Genomic DNA, 14,424 nt, shown 5'->3' on the forward strand with positions numbered 1-14,424 from the left:
TCCTATATAACTGAATGCAAACAAGGCCAGTTTATTCCATAATTTCAAACATCATTCTAACAGAACATTTATTAGACAGGATAAACTGTGTCCATAATTTGTCAATAAGTTTTGGAGGTCCAGACATTAAAGCCCTCATGTATACAGTGCAATGCCATAAGCATAGGTAAAACAGTAGATGGCTCCTCATTCCTGTGGTTAGTTCTATGTAACTAGTCTTTCTAAAAAAATACATTATAGAAATACATTTTTTAAATTAAGTTTAGTTTGATTTCACATAAAGTAAAAAGTTCTGCATTGAATTCAAAAGGTTTCATATAGGTAGATGGTGATAACTAATATCTAAATGTTAATATGAAATGCAGTTAGGTAATTATGTTAAATATTAATTAAATGCAATTATGTAATAATCCAACTTCAAGCATGTGAACGACCGAATACGTCAGTCACCCCCAAAGACATTTTTGACCCAGGAAAACCCCTGGTTCTGTTCTTTGTGCTGCGTCTAGCTTTTTTTAACGCAAGAACATGTTTGTTCTGAATAAGACAGGAAGAGAATGTCTGGCCAACATGTAAAGTGACAAACCATAGATATTTTTGTTTATAAGTGCTGTTTAGGGGCAGGTTTAAATTAAATTGATTAAAGGACAATAATTGACCAGTGTGATTAATTCAGACAACGATGCGACAGCCTTCATGAATTCTTAAAAAAAAAAGAAAAAAAAAGGGGACAATTAATAAAGATTGTGATTTCTCTGAGACCAGCTAAGACCAGCAAAACAGCTTAGGTTGGTATAAGATTAGATTTTTTTCCCCAAGTAGAGTGTAAAACAGGGCTTTATAAAGTTTTTAGTTTAGTCCAACATACTATACCTATTAAATTATTTTACCTTTCCATTTGGAACCCTGTAATGATTTAAGGTGAAAAGGGTACAGATTAGATGCAGTCAGGTGCTTCTTTTCACGTCAAAGAAAGGACAGAGCACAGATATCGAATGTAAAATGTGTTATTCTGTACACAAGAGCTCAAGTTAAAAAGAAACTCAATCAACTGATGATATTCAAGACAGGTGCATTTTAACTTCACACTCTCTCCAATATAGATTTATAATTGTGATGGATGAATAAATTGTTATTGAACAACCAGTGAATTCATCACAATGGTATAAGCTGATATCATGGTATAAGTCATTTTATATCATGGTAGCGGTATATATCACAATGTTGGTTTTTTTTCCTTTCAGAAAATCAGCAATTTCTTTTTTTAAATATCAATGTGACGGGGTGGATGAAAACTTATATTGATATGCTTAAAGCTTTGGTTGATAAAGATACACATACATTAACATCTACATATTTTGACAAAAAGTGATTCAAAAACTTTTTTATTTAAAACAATGTACAAGGTAGCCTAATGGTACACAAGTCATGTCTATTGCAATGAAAAAAACTCTCATTCAATAACTAAACATTAAAATAATTATTGATCTGTTTTATATTCTTTGCATCGTTTTTCAATCCAAGCAAAAAACATCAGCTTTTTTATTTATGTATTCTGGAGCAAACCCCTCCATCAGATACAGTGCTGTGAAAAAGTATTTGCTCCTTTGCTGAGTTGTTATATTTTTGTGTATTTTTCATACTAAATTGTTTTAGATCTTCACATGAGATATAACATAAAACAAAGGCAACCTGAGTTGCACAAACACAAAATAAAGTTTTCTCTCTGGTAGAGAGCAACAGAAGGGTTATTTTATTTATCTATTTATTTTTGAGTAAACACTTTATTATAATTGAAACTTGAAACCATTTATTTTATTGAAGTATGTGTAAAAAAAAGTCTCCCTTTTGAAAATAAAATAAATAGAAAAAATAAGAAAACTAACAGAATTATAAACATGATAAAAAAAATAGCATGTAACTATAACATATTATATAACTAAAGCATGTTAGTTTACATGTTAGCATAGCATGTTAAATTAACTACTAAATGAAAAATAACATCAGCTGTGTGAGCTTTTGAAGTAATGTCCTTTGATTATTAACAGTTAACATATACTGTAGGTGCGTGACAGCATAGGCAGACTGCTCCTGTCTGTAACTTTAACTCAGTGCTTATCAACTGGTTTTGCTTCAGGACAGATTTTACATTGGACATCAAGTGGCGACCTGCCATAGATTAAACATAACGTTTGGTTACGTATGTAACCTCCGTTCCCCGAGGGAGGGAACGACACGTTGTGTCGGAGAAGCGACACTAGGGGTCTCTCTTGAGCGCCGATATCCACCTCTGATCTATGAAAAAAGGCCAATGAGAGTTGGCAGCCGGTATTTGCATGTCCCGCCCCCGGACATACGGGTATTTAAGGGGCGCAAATACGGGAGATCATTCAGGATTTTTCTGAGAAGCCGGAAATGGTCCGGCCACAACAGTGGCTCGGTTCAGCGACATGGCGGAGGAAAGACACAATGTGTCGTTCCCTCCCTCGGGGAACGGAGGTTACATACGTAACCAAACGTTCCCCTTCTGTCGCTCTCTCCACGTTGTGTCGGAGAAGCGACACTAGGGGACCCATTCCAATCTTGCCATGTGCTGAACCGTGTTCGTGAACCGCCGATACAGAGGCGGGCAGGGATTTCATCCAGTTCCGCGCATCGTCTGCACCTGGCTGCACGTACCCTTCCCCAATGCCCCATAAGAACATCGGAATCCTTCTAGTTACCCTGAGAGGGGAACAAGGCGATGTTTGCCAACATGGGAACGGGCCAGCCTGGCTGGGCCTCTTTTCTCTCTATGTTTCTCGCATAGAGCAATCACGGCCAGGGCCCTTACACGCATATAGGGAAGGGGTCTTTACCAGACCCTTGCGGAGACCACACCTGCCCTTTTTCTTGGGGAGGAAAAGTGGTAGACACGTCACACGGCCGTCTTAGGGCTCGTGTGGAAAGTATGGTGCGGTGGTAGATACAGCCTCGAAAGGGGGGAGTTGCTACAGCACGGCGACCGGGGCAGCTGTAACTGCCTAAGGGAGACACGGGGGTCCGCTCGTAAGGGGACAGAACCGTGGAATTACACACAGGGGGAGTCCGCGCAGGAGGCCTTACCTGTGCAGCACCTATACCAGTACAGGGTAGCCATCAGGGTACCCGCAGTGGCTTGGGTCGGCGAGTTCCTCCGCTGAACCACGGACCCGGAGGGCTGGGGAGGAATCGACCAGGGGCCCGACTCGGAGTGGGGCGACCTGGGAAGAAGGCGCACTACTTTACCTTGACATCAGGAAAAGGGCGCTGGGCGCAAGCGATCCAACCGGCCGGTCGGTCTACGTGTTACCAAGTTCTACGGGCTCGGACCTGAGAAAACACGAGACGCAACCGACTCAACGCGGAGGTTGTAAAACCTCGCGAATGTGTTGGGTGTTGCCCAACCCGCGGCTCTACAGATGTCTGCTAGGGAGGTGCCCTTGGCCAGTGCCCACGAGGACGCAACACCCCTTGTTGAGTGAGCTCGGACCCGCAAGGGTAGGGGCACGGCCTGGGTGTGATAAGCCAGTGTGATGGCGTCGACAACCCAGTGGGCGAGCCTCTGTTTGGAGACGGCATTCCCTTTCTGCCATCCCCCAAAGCAGACAAAGAGCTGCTCAGAGCGTCTGGTGCTCTGTGTGCGGCCCAGGTAAATGCGCAGGGCGCGCACTGGACATAGCAACGAAAGGGCTGGGTCTGCCTCCTCCCGGGGCAGCGCTTGCAGGTTCACTACCTGATCTCGGAAGGGTGTGGTAGGAACCTTGGGCACATAGCCCGGTCGCGGTCTTAGGATCACAGACGTATCTGCCGGACCGAACTCCAGGCAAGTGTCGCTGAAAGAGAACGCTTACAGGTCCCCGACCCTCTTGATAGAGGCGAGCGCGATCAGCAGGGCCGTCTTGAGAGAGAGGGCCCTGAGTCCAATTGATTCAAGTGGCTCGAAGGGAGGTCTCTGAAGTCCTGCCAAGACTACCGAGAGATCCCAGGAGGGAACTAGGCCTGGCCGGGAGGGATTCAACCTCCGGGCGCCTCTCAGGAACCTGAGGATCAGGTCGTGCTTACCCAAAGACTTGCCGTCTACAGGATCGTGGTGGGCGGCAACATACACCTTGAGGGTGGACGGGGACAGCCTCCTGTCCAGCCTCTCCTGTAGGAACAGGAGCACTGACTTGATCGCGCATCTCTGCGGGTCTTCAGTTCGGGAAGAACACCAATCTGCGAACAAGCGCCACTTTAGGGCATAAAGGTGCCTGGTAGAGGGGGCTCTGGCTTGGTTGATTGTACTCACAACGGTCGCCGGTAAGCCGGCTAGCTCTTCCGCATCCCGTCCAGGGACCAGACGTGGAGGTTCCAGAGGTCTGGGCGCGGGTGCCAGAGTGTGCCCCGTCCCTGAGAGAGGAGGTCCTTTCTCAGGGGAATTTGCCAGGGAGGAGCTGTCGCGAGAAGTCTGAGTTCCGAAAACCAAGTCTGAGTGGGCCAGAAGGGGGCCACTGACGTGACTTGCTCCTCGTTCTCCCTGACCTTGCACAGCACCGGTGCAAGAAGGCTCACTGGGGGAAATGCGTACTTGCGCAGCCCCGAGGGCCAGCTGTGTGCCAGCGCGTCTGTCCCGAGAGGTGCCTCTGTTAGGGTGTACCAGAGCGGGCAGTGGGAGGTTTCCTGGGAGGCAAACAGGTCTACCTGGGCCTTGCCAAACCGTTCCCAAATCAGCTGGACCGACTGGGGGTGAAGCCTCCACTCCCCGCCGGGCAGGCGTTGTCGTGGTAGCGCGTCCGCTACGATGTGAGTGTCTTGAGTCGCTGCTGGCTCCATAGGAGGAGACGGCGGGCGAGTTGTGACATGTGGCGGGAGCGTACGCCGCCTTGACGATTTATGTACGCCACCACCGTGGTGCTGTCCGATCTCACGAGGACATGTTTGTCCCGAACTAATGGGAGGAACTTCCTGAGAGCAAGAAGGACGGTCAGCAACTCCAGGCAATTGATGTGCCAACGCAGCGGGGCCCCTTTCCAATGGCCCGCTGCTGCGTGCCCGCTGCACACGGCACCCCACCCGGACCAGGAGGCGTTGGTTGTGACCAGAACGCATCGGGACACCTGCTGCAGGGGCACTCCTGCCCGTAAAAAGCAGAGGTCTGTCCAGGGTCGGAGTGTTTTGAGGCAGGCGGGGGTGATCCTTACCCGATGCGTGCCGTGGTGCCATGCTTGTCTCGGGACTGGAGTCTGGAGCCAGTGCTGGAGTGGTCTCATATGCATCAACCCCAGCGGCGCGACCGCCGCAGAGGACGCCATATGCCCCAGGAGCCTCTGGAAAAGTTTTAGAGGGACCACTGTGCCTGGCTTGAAGGAAGCGAGGCAGTCCAGCACCGACTGAGCACGCTCGCTCGTGAGACGTGCTGTCATTGAGACTGAGTCTAACTCCAACCCGAGAAAAGAAATGCTCTGAACCGGAGTGAGCTTGCTCTTTTCCCAGTTGACCTGAAGCCCCAAACGGCTGAGGTGCCGGAACACCTGGTCTCTGCGGATGCCGGCTACTCGTAGCGGGGCAAGGGCCGCCTCTGCGACCTTCGTGAAGACGCGAGGGGACAGAGACAGGCCGAAGGGGAGGACTTTGTACTGAAACGCCTGGCCGTCGAACGAGAACCGTAAGAAGGGTCGGTGTCGTGGCAGAATTGAGACATGAAAGTACGCGTCCTTCAGGTCTACCGCTGCGAACCAATCTAGATGCTGAACGCCAGCCAGAATATTTCTCTGCGTGAGCATTTTGAACGGGAGTTTTAACAAGGCCCGATTGAAAACTCGCAGGTCCAGGATTGGTCGTAAGCCGCTGCCTTTCTTGGGTACAATGAAGTAAGGGCTGTAGAAACCCTTCCTCATTTCGGTTGGAGGGACGGGCTCTACCGCGCCCTTGGCTAAGAGGGTCACGATTTCCATGCGCAGGGACCTGGCATGCTCGCCGTGTACTGCGGAAAAGCGGACGCCCCTGAAGGGGGGCCGGAGCCGGGCAAACTGAATTGCGTAACCGAAGTCGAATGGTCCGTGCAGCCAGCGTGATGCGTTGGGAAGCGAAAGTCACGCTTCCCAGCTCTGCGCTAGGGGCACCAAAGTGACGAGTATTTTGCACGTACCCGGCGGGGCCTCGCAGCGGGGTGGAACAGGTAATGCAGCGTCGGGCTGCTTCGTTGTGGCCTGAGGCTGAGGTGCTGAGAAAAGACTCAAAGCACTTACCTTGCTCCGCGCACCCAGCAGGGGGCGGGTTCGTGACTGAGGAGGAGGTCTGATGCTGGCGTCCTCTGGACTCGTCTGAACCGGCCGGCCAGGGGACAGTCGTGGGCAGGCGGAAGGCGGGATCGGCGCGTCCGGTGTAACGGGACTGTCGTAATCTGAAAGCAGATTGCCGTGAGAACGGCATTTGCGGGCCAGGTGATCCAGAGGCAAAGTAAATAGCTCTTTTATTGAGAATGTGGGTACCACAGACCCCGTCAAGGGGTGTGGCAAATGAAAAAACAAATGATTCTCCACCCGGCCCTCTACCGGGGGACGGAGAGGTCTTACCACCTCCGGAGCTAACGTCTTCGGCTCTGGGTCGACTGTCTCAGGAACGCTTGGGAGCCTTCGGCGAGCAGATGGGGCAGGGCCCGTAGCGGCAGGTGTGCGGCGGGGCATGATGTGAGAGATGGCCTCTGTCTGCTTCTTCACCGCGGAGAACTGTTGGGCGAAGTCCTCGACGGTGTCGCCGAAAAGGCCAATCTGGGAGACAGGTGAGTCCAGGAAGCGGTTCTTGTCAGCCTCACGCATCTCGACCAGATTGAGCCAGAGATGGCGTTCCTGGACCACTAGGGTGGCCATCGCCTGTCCGAGTGCCTGCGCTGTGGCCTTCATCGCTCTCAGGGCGAGGTCGGTCGCTGAGCGCAGTTCCTGCAGCACATCAGGATCAGGTCCACCCCAGTGCATGCTTCTGAGTGCTTTGGCCTGGTGGACTTGCAGGAGGGCCATCGCATGCAGGGCGGAGGCAGCGCGTCCAGCCGCGACTGTAGGCCTTCGCTGAGCGAGGATGTTGTCCTACAGGGCTTGGATGGGAGTACGGGCGGCCACGCCAGGAGGTAGGGCTACCGGGCATAGATGGTACGCAACTGCCCTATCGACCTGGGGAATCGCCCGTATCCGTGGCGCTCTCCGCCATCGAGGGTGGTGAGAGTGGAGCCGGTGGCACCTAGACGAGCGGAGATCGGGCTCTCCACGTAGATGTCAGCTCGTCATGCACCTCCGGAAAAATGGGACCGGGGATGCGAGGCCGCGAACGGCGTGCTGCCCCCAGGAACCAGTCATCCAACCGTGAAGGCTGTGGGGAGGATGGAGGGTTCCAATCCAACCCCACGCCACGGCGCCCGAAAGCATGTCAGACATCTGAGCTGCCGGCCTCAGCCTGGGCCTGCTGGCCCAGGCGGCAGTCCAGGGAGTCCTCGGCATCAGACATCACACTCTCCGATGCAGCGGCGAGCTCATCTGCTTCGGGCTCGGAGGATAGACAGCCAGGCCGTGAGGCGAAGCCGCTATCGCCACGAGCATGGACGGGACCAGCGAGCGTGTAGGGGAACGGGAGGTTCGCTGGGGCTACCCGGCGAAACTGCACCCGCTGCCGCCTCAAATCGCCTCAGCGCCAACCGCATCGCCCTCAATCCCGTGGGAAGAAGGAGCAATGCGGGTGCAGCTGGGGTGGCTTGCTCTCTGTTGAAAGCAAGCCGCGATCGCTAACGTGGTCATGGTCATGTTCTCGCAGTGAGAACATGAACCATCCACAAACGCCGCCGGTGTGATCGCGCCCAAACACACGAGACAGCGCCTGTGGCCGCCTGAAGCGGAGAGGCTTCTACCGCGATCCAGGAACAACACAGGGGCGGAAGGGCATCTTGAAAAAGACGCGTCCTTAAAAGGACGTTCAACGCCGCTGTGTTTGCTCTTTTAGAGGAATTTACTCTTTTAAAGGAAATTGCTCTTTTAATACACAGTGTGTGTGTGTGTCTGTGCTGTCGAAGCGCTCAGGGGCAACAATGCACGCCGTGCAAAGTAGGAGAAAGCCGCTGTTGTGCGCCGTCAAATCCAACAGCATGCAGATCGTCAGAGGAAACAGGAACGTTAGTGGTGTGTAACTCGCATCAAACTGCAGACAGACCATCGGCTCCGAAGAAATTTTCTGAATGAACTCCTGTATTTCGCCGCTTAAATACCCGTATGTCCGGGGGCGGGACATGCAAATACCGGCTGCCAACTCTCATTGGCCTTTTTTCATAGATCAGAGGTGGATATCAGCGCTCAAGAGAGACCCCTAGTGTCGCTTCTCCGACACAACGTGGAGAGAGCGACAGAAGGGCAACCTGTATTTAATGTATCCTGGGTTGCATTTCCTTTTATGTTGTATAGTTTTGTTCATGGTTTTCCAGTACAAGGACGTGCATCAAGTGACATTGTTTTTGTTGCTGATGTCAAAATCTACAGGAAGTTTTCTCTCCCTCTTTTAAAAATTGAAGAGCATATTTACTTATATGGGCCCATTATTATCCCATTTGTTACCTAATATTACATATCTATACACATATTACACAGAAGGAAAGGCTCCTCATTACCATGGTTAGGTCAGTGTGCTTGTCTTAAATAATTGTAATAATAATAATAAATTAATGCATTTATGAAAAATAAATACTAGCTGAAACACATCTTGAAACTTTAACTACAACTGCCACTGTTGATATAAAATGAGGTCTAATAAATTCTACCTTTAGATTATTTCAAATGAAACTGAAACATTTTGTCAAAATATAACAGTTACTTTTACTAATGTAAAATCCTGAAACAAATTTGTAAAGGTGATGGTCATTTTTTATTTATTAATTTTTTTGGCGCATAGCACAGTGTTGCTCTTTTCCTCCTCAGTGCTGCTTGGCACGTCAGGGCTGCTACTGTTTGAGAGGTTCGAATTGACAATCCCCGTAACACTTTAGAAAAGTCTCACTAGAATTTTAATTTTTAATTGGTCACAGTTTTGATGTCTGCGCTCTGCAATATCGAGGGAAGCCCAGTTGTTGAACGCGCGCGCCAGTGAGAAGTGCAGATCATTAGTGCGAGGTCGTTACACTCGTGAAAGTGCAGATGAGAAGTCTTTAGCTGTTTGCGAGATTATCATTAAATCTGCCTCGGCAGTCCTAAATAGTCGATCCATTAGGCGGCCGCCGAAATATCTTCAATGGGAGAAGTTACCATGGCATTGTTATTTCCCAGCTGTCCGCAACCCAGTCTGAATACACCAGTTGAAAAACACTGCTTTAACTCACACACACACTCATGTCAGACCGCCTCGCTTCTCTCTGACATCTGTGTGTGTGTGGCACAAATTGACGAGTCTGACAGACAGTCGAGAAGGAAAGGAGATGCGCATGTGAGAATCTCCGTCCGGTTGCATTTTTTTCTCAATACCGCAGATAAGCAAATGTACATGGTATGATAACCATCAATTTTAAAACCGTGGTATTTTTAGACCGCTGCAACCCTAATCCTCAATTTTCAATATTACTGCACATGTCTCCATTTTCGTCAATGAATACAAGCAGTCAGATACTCACTTTTTATTTTATCTCCTCCAAGAAAGTACACTTCCTGAATGTAGCACACATCAAACAAATCATAAGTCTGAAGTAAATACTAAAAGCGCATGAAACTGTCAATTACTGCAATTAAGTATCTTCCCTTTCTCCGAGTTGGGCAGAAAAGTTGATATCGTTTGATCTATTTTTGGCTGAGCTGGGACCGCCTTGGCACTGGGAGCGAAAGCATCTCAGTATGAAAACGGCTAATGTGGTTTCTTAAGTTAGTGGTATTCCCTACATTTTTTATTTGTGTGTAGCAGGCTTTACACACAGCGTGTGTCTTGTCCAGTTCGTGCTTACCAGTTTGTTCATAAAAGCTTTTAAAATAGTGGGTGCATTTTTTATTACTCGCTTTTATGTTTTGCCTCCCTCCGCCATTTTACACTCGCGCGACAAACGCGTATGTGATGAATGACATCAGAGAAACGTCAGTAGGCTCTAATCGTTATGGTCTATTACTGCATCGATGCAGAATCATCCAAGTCCGCATCGCAATGCATCGTAGAAACAATTAATTTTAACTTTCTAACTTTCTCCCACTTACATCCATTAACAGGAGAAAGTGGTGCCTTTAAATGCAAAAAATTTATTCTTTCTCCTGAGATTTACTTGATTTGGAGTCGTCCCACATTCTGTGTTAATTTTTGTCTGGGTTTTTCTCTCGCTATCAGCCTCACATGCAGCCAGGTGCATCATGCACACAGATATTTACATACGCGATATAGACGGTTTACAAAAATCTCTACCGGTTGACATTTTATTTTGTGCCCATGATATGCATATATCACCATACCCTCTAGCCCTAGGTAGCTTTTTGATTGGCTGAGAAGAATTTTCAGCAGCCCCTAAAGTCATAGCTGGGAATGTCCTCACATAAACAATGGTTTCGAATTTTGGGAATCTGCTGTGTTACCCCATTAAAACTTATATTAAGGTAGCTGTACAATAATGGAGTGTAAGTGTGTAGGCAAGACTCACTATGGCTGACTGATTGCAGGTGAACAGTCTTTGAGATCTCCTCTTCATAATTTGGAGTGCAGGACTTCCGACTGACCTTGGACTTGAAGAGTGTGTTTACAAGCGTCGACTTCCCCAGACCACTCTGACCTGTCATTGAGAAAGAAAGTTGATTTAATGACTTTTGTTTGTAAACTGCAGATAAAGTAGCATTAACTGCATATGCTCCAGACCCTGAACATATTTATTTGCGAGATGGAATTTACTTAGCATTAGCTGGGGGAATAAAACTTTATTACTGCACATATATAAGATGGCACACATAAAATTTAGGTCATAAAAATCGCATGACCACGTGCAGCAGGGCTACAATCCGGGGTTTACATGAGCCCTTGATACTGCAAATCATCAGTGATGTAATAGGATGAGGTCAAGCTAAGACAAAGTGCTTCAGTGTCTTATCTGGTGGGTGTCCAAACATACTGACAACACCATGTCAGCCGGGAGCTTTGGGGAGCTTTTCCACTTAATGAGTCTTTCACACTAGTCCTCACAGAAATCAGATCAGAAAAAAGAAGCTATTACCAGAGTGGAAGCCTTATCAAGGACATCTCAATTCACACAAATAAAGGTACATTTATGGGGCCACCTTCAATGCCACAAAGGAGTTGTGCTGTGTTAATGTGAGCCGCTTAGTATTGAGTGCCGATGATAGGCTGTGTGCATTCTCTCTCACTCAGAGAGGCCCCTTGGGGACTACCGGTCAGTTCCCAGGTTGGGAATGTGCTAAATATTCTTGCCACTCTGTTTTTACCTGATGAGAGGTCCGGCTGCCTCAGGAAGCTGTCAATGGATGAAACGATTTGACAAAGATAAACGACAGAGCTGGGGAGATCTCAACCCTCCATTATTGCCCACCTCAACAGAAGCTTTGATGGATTTACGTCCTGATCTCTCACCATGGGAGGCGGTTAAAATAAAATTTATGACGAACTGACAAACTGAGTGCTCACACACACACACACACACACACACACACACACACACACACACACACACACACACACACACACACACACACACACACACACACACACTATGTGTCCTCCTGGGCCTCTTTTAATAGCAGCTGAGACAATAGATGAGCCCTGCCTAAGCTAGTTTGCTGATCTACCAGCCTGGCCAAACTGGACTTAGTTGGTTTAAGCTGGACTACCTGGTCTCCCAGCCTGGTCAGTACGGTCTTCAGCTAGTCTGATCAGCTGATAAGCACCCAAATCCCCTCTAAGACCAGCAAACAAGGCCAGCATGACCAGGCTGGGAGACCAGCTAAGACCAGCAAAACAGGTTAGGGTGGCTTAAGATGTGTTTTTTCTAGCAATGAGTAAAACAGGGCTTTTTGAAATGATAAGTTTAGTCAAACATACCATACTTGTTCTGAACTTTGGTGAGAAGGATAAAGACTAGATGCAGTCAAGTGCTTGTTTTGAGTCATGCATTTGAGTAATGCTGTGTTGTAACAGCTTGTAATTTACCTATACCACATGAAACTTCAACAAAAGCAAGCAGCAATTTTAACAGCGTCATATGTATTTAACTCCGATTGATTTCTCAAAACTATTTCAAATGGTGAAAACACATTTCCCCTGAGATACTATGAAGCAGAGTTTACAAAGCATTACTTTTAACACAATATCTCCAAAGCCTCCTGACTCTAGGGAGACAACAATTCGACATGTATTGACTGCATAAAAAATGTCAGAATATGTTAAATTTAAATTTGGGAGCAGAATGCTACGGTTTTCAGCCAGACAAGAACTCTCTAGTCTTATAAGTCTTATGGGAAACTAGAGGACTCACAGTGGCTTAAGCCCTGAAGCTACAGCGAGGTCCTGCCCTTTACAACTGAGGACAAATTACACAGACCCACAGTCTCCAAGTACTGCCATGTGGGTGTGGGGGTCTTGGATAAGAGCAACCCAAGCCAGAAAAATATAGCCAGGCAATCATAGTTCACCAAACATTTCCTGTAGACAGCATAGAGCTTCCTCTTTTCCCGCTGTATTCTGCATTCACTTTCCCACTGCTCATCCGTTTTTGTATATCTCATTTTCACATATGGGTGTAAAGAACTTGACAAGATACAGGAAGTAGAGGAGCTCTTCCTGTATCTTGTCAAGTTCTTATTCTCCCATCATGTAATGCTAGCAAGTACATGTTTTCAAACACACCCTTGTGTTCTATGAAGTGTTACCAAGGCAATAGCAAAATACAAAAATAGAATGTGTCCAAAAAACAGTTAATCCATTACATTTTAACATTGCCACCAAATACAAAATAAAAGCAGAAAAAACATAATTGGTCATTCCTGAAAAACAAACCAACAAGCCTAAGCTGGTTTTAGCAGGTCTTCAGAGGGGTTTGGGGCACTTGTCTGCTGGTTTAGCTGGTCACCCTGCCAGACCAGCTGACAACTTCCCAAACACTCTCTAAAACTAGCAAATAGACCAGACAGACCAAGTTGGAGACCACCTTAAACCAACAAACCACTGGTCTGAAAAAACAGTTAGAACTGCTGAAGATGGCCAGGCTCAAAGGTCAGCTAGACCAGAAAAATACACATTTTCCAGACTGGGAGACCTGCTTAAACCATATTTTAAACCAGTTTAGACCAGCTTAGGCTGGTTTACGTAGGTTGTTTTTTCAGCATGGATTTTACAAAGAATGTGACAGTAAGTAGTTTGTGAGTCACACCTCTTTCTTCCCTCTTTTACTACCTCTATTTCCACACCTGTGTCTACCAAGAAACGGGTGAGAGTAGTTCACCTTTGATGCATGTCCAGTGTAGCAGGCTTGGAGAGCACCACCATAGTTTCTAGCTACAATAACTAAGCTGTATCCAGCACAGTTCATTGAGGCAGGGAAGAATCCCATGCAGGCTAAATGTTCAGAGGTAGAGAGCCAGATTCTGGGGGAGTGAGCAGTGGACTAATTCTTTCTATGAGTTGAGTAGTGAATTCATCACTACCCTGATCTGCTTTAACATGCATTTGATCATCTACCTACTGAACAGGCTGCTCTGGATGGAGGGTGTTACACCATCCAAGTAGCCAAAATGAGAACAGGTGAAGACTGTTAAGGCTTGGTTTTCTGCGTGCCGTTTCTTTTTGCGCACAGTCGAGTGCTCAGCCTTTCAAAGTTTACTCTTTTGACCTCAAGCGAATAAGGATGCATTCGGTGCATACACACATTATGATACACTTTTGTACTGTCAACAACAGGCTCAAACACTGATGAGGCGCACAGACGAGGACTGTCTGTGTGTCTAGAAAAACTGGGCTACACACAGCACAGTTCGGCATAATGTGCTGATCATAACACTGAAAAAACTGAAACGGCACTGAAATACATTTTCATTCAAACAAACTGACAGAAATAAAAATTACCATAAATGTATTTTAATGTAGAAATTGCTTTGAAAATGCAACTATATAGTGATAACACTAAACAGCCTTGATAAATGGAATTGCGTTAAAAATATTGAAATTTTATCAGTTAAAGCATGAACTTTGGTGGCCCTCAAAACACAAAGCTAAAAGTCAGTCGGATCACTTCAGTCAAATTAATACTCTATTCACTTATAGAAATGTTTTGTATGTATGGTTCTGTTCTGGGCAAATTCCATGCATGGACAGAGCAGGGCGTGCAGTGAATAAACCCCCCCTCAAATGTAACAAATCAGATCCAGCAGAATGATTAAAACATTGTTTATTTTTATACTTACAGTGCAATGTGCTACAATACAT

The 14,424-nt window shown here is 47.2% G+C and overlaps 1 protein-coding gene across 3 annotated transcripts in view; it reads right to left on the bottom strand.

Annotated features, from left to right (window-relative positions):
• Positions 1 to 14,424, bottom strand: part of septin12 (septin 12) — a 91,587-nt gene that overhangs the window by 16,616 nt on the left and 60,547 nt on the right. For all 3 annotated transcript variants that reach the window (XM_052139248.1, XM_052139249.1, XM_052139250.1), the window contains one exon: positions 10,640 to 10,768. In XM_052139248.1, coding sequence (XP_051995208.1) covers positions 10,640 to 10,768 — 129 coding nt within the window. The remainder of the gene's footprint in view (positions 1 to 10,639; positions 10,769 to 14,424) is intronic.

The sequence above is a fragment of the Xyrauchen texanus genome, chromosome 12, assembly GCF_025860055.1.
Source record: "Xyrauchen texanus isolate HMW12.3.18 chromosome 12, RBS_HiC_50CHRs, whole genome shotgun sequence".
NCBI lineage: Eukaryota > Metazoa > Chordata > Actinopteri > Cypriniformes > Catostomidae > Xyrauchen > Xyrauchen texanus.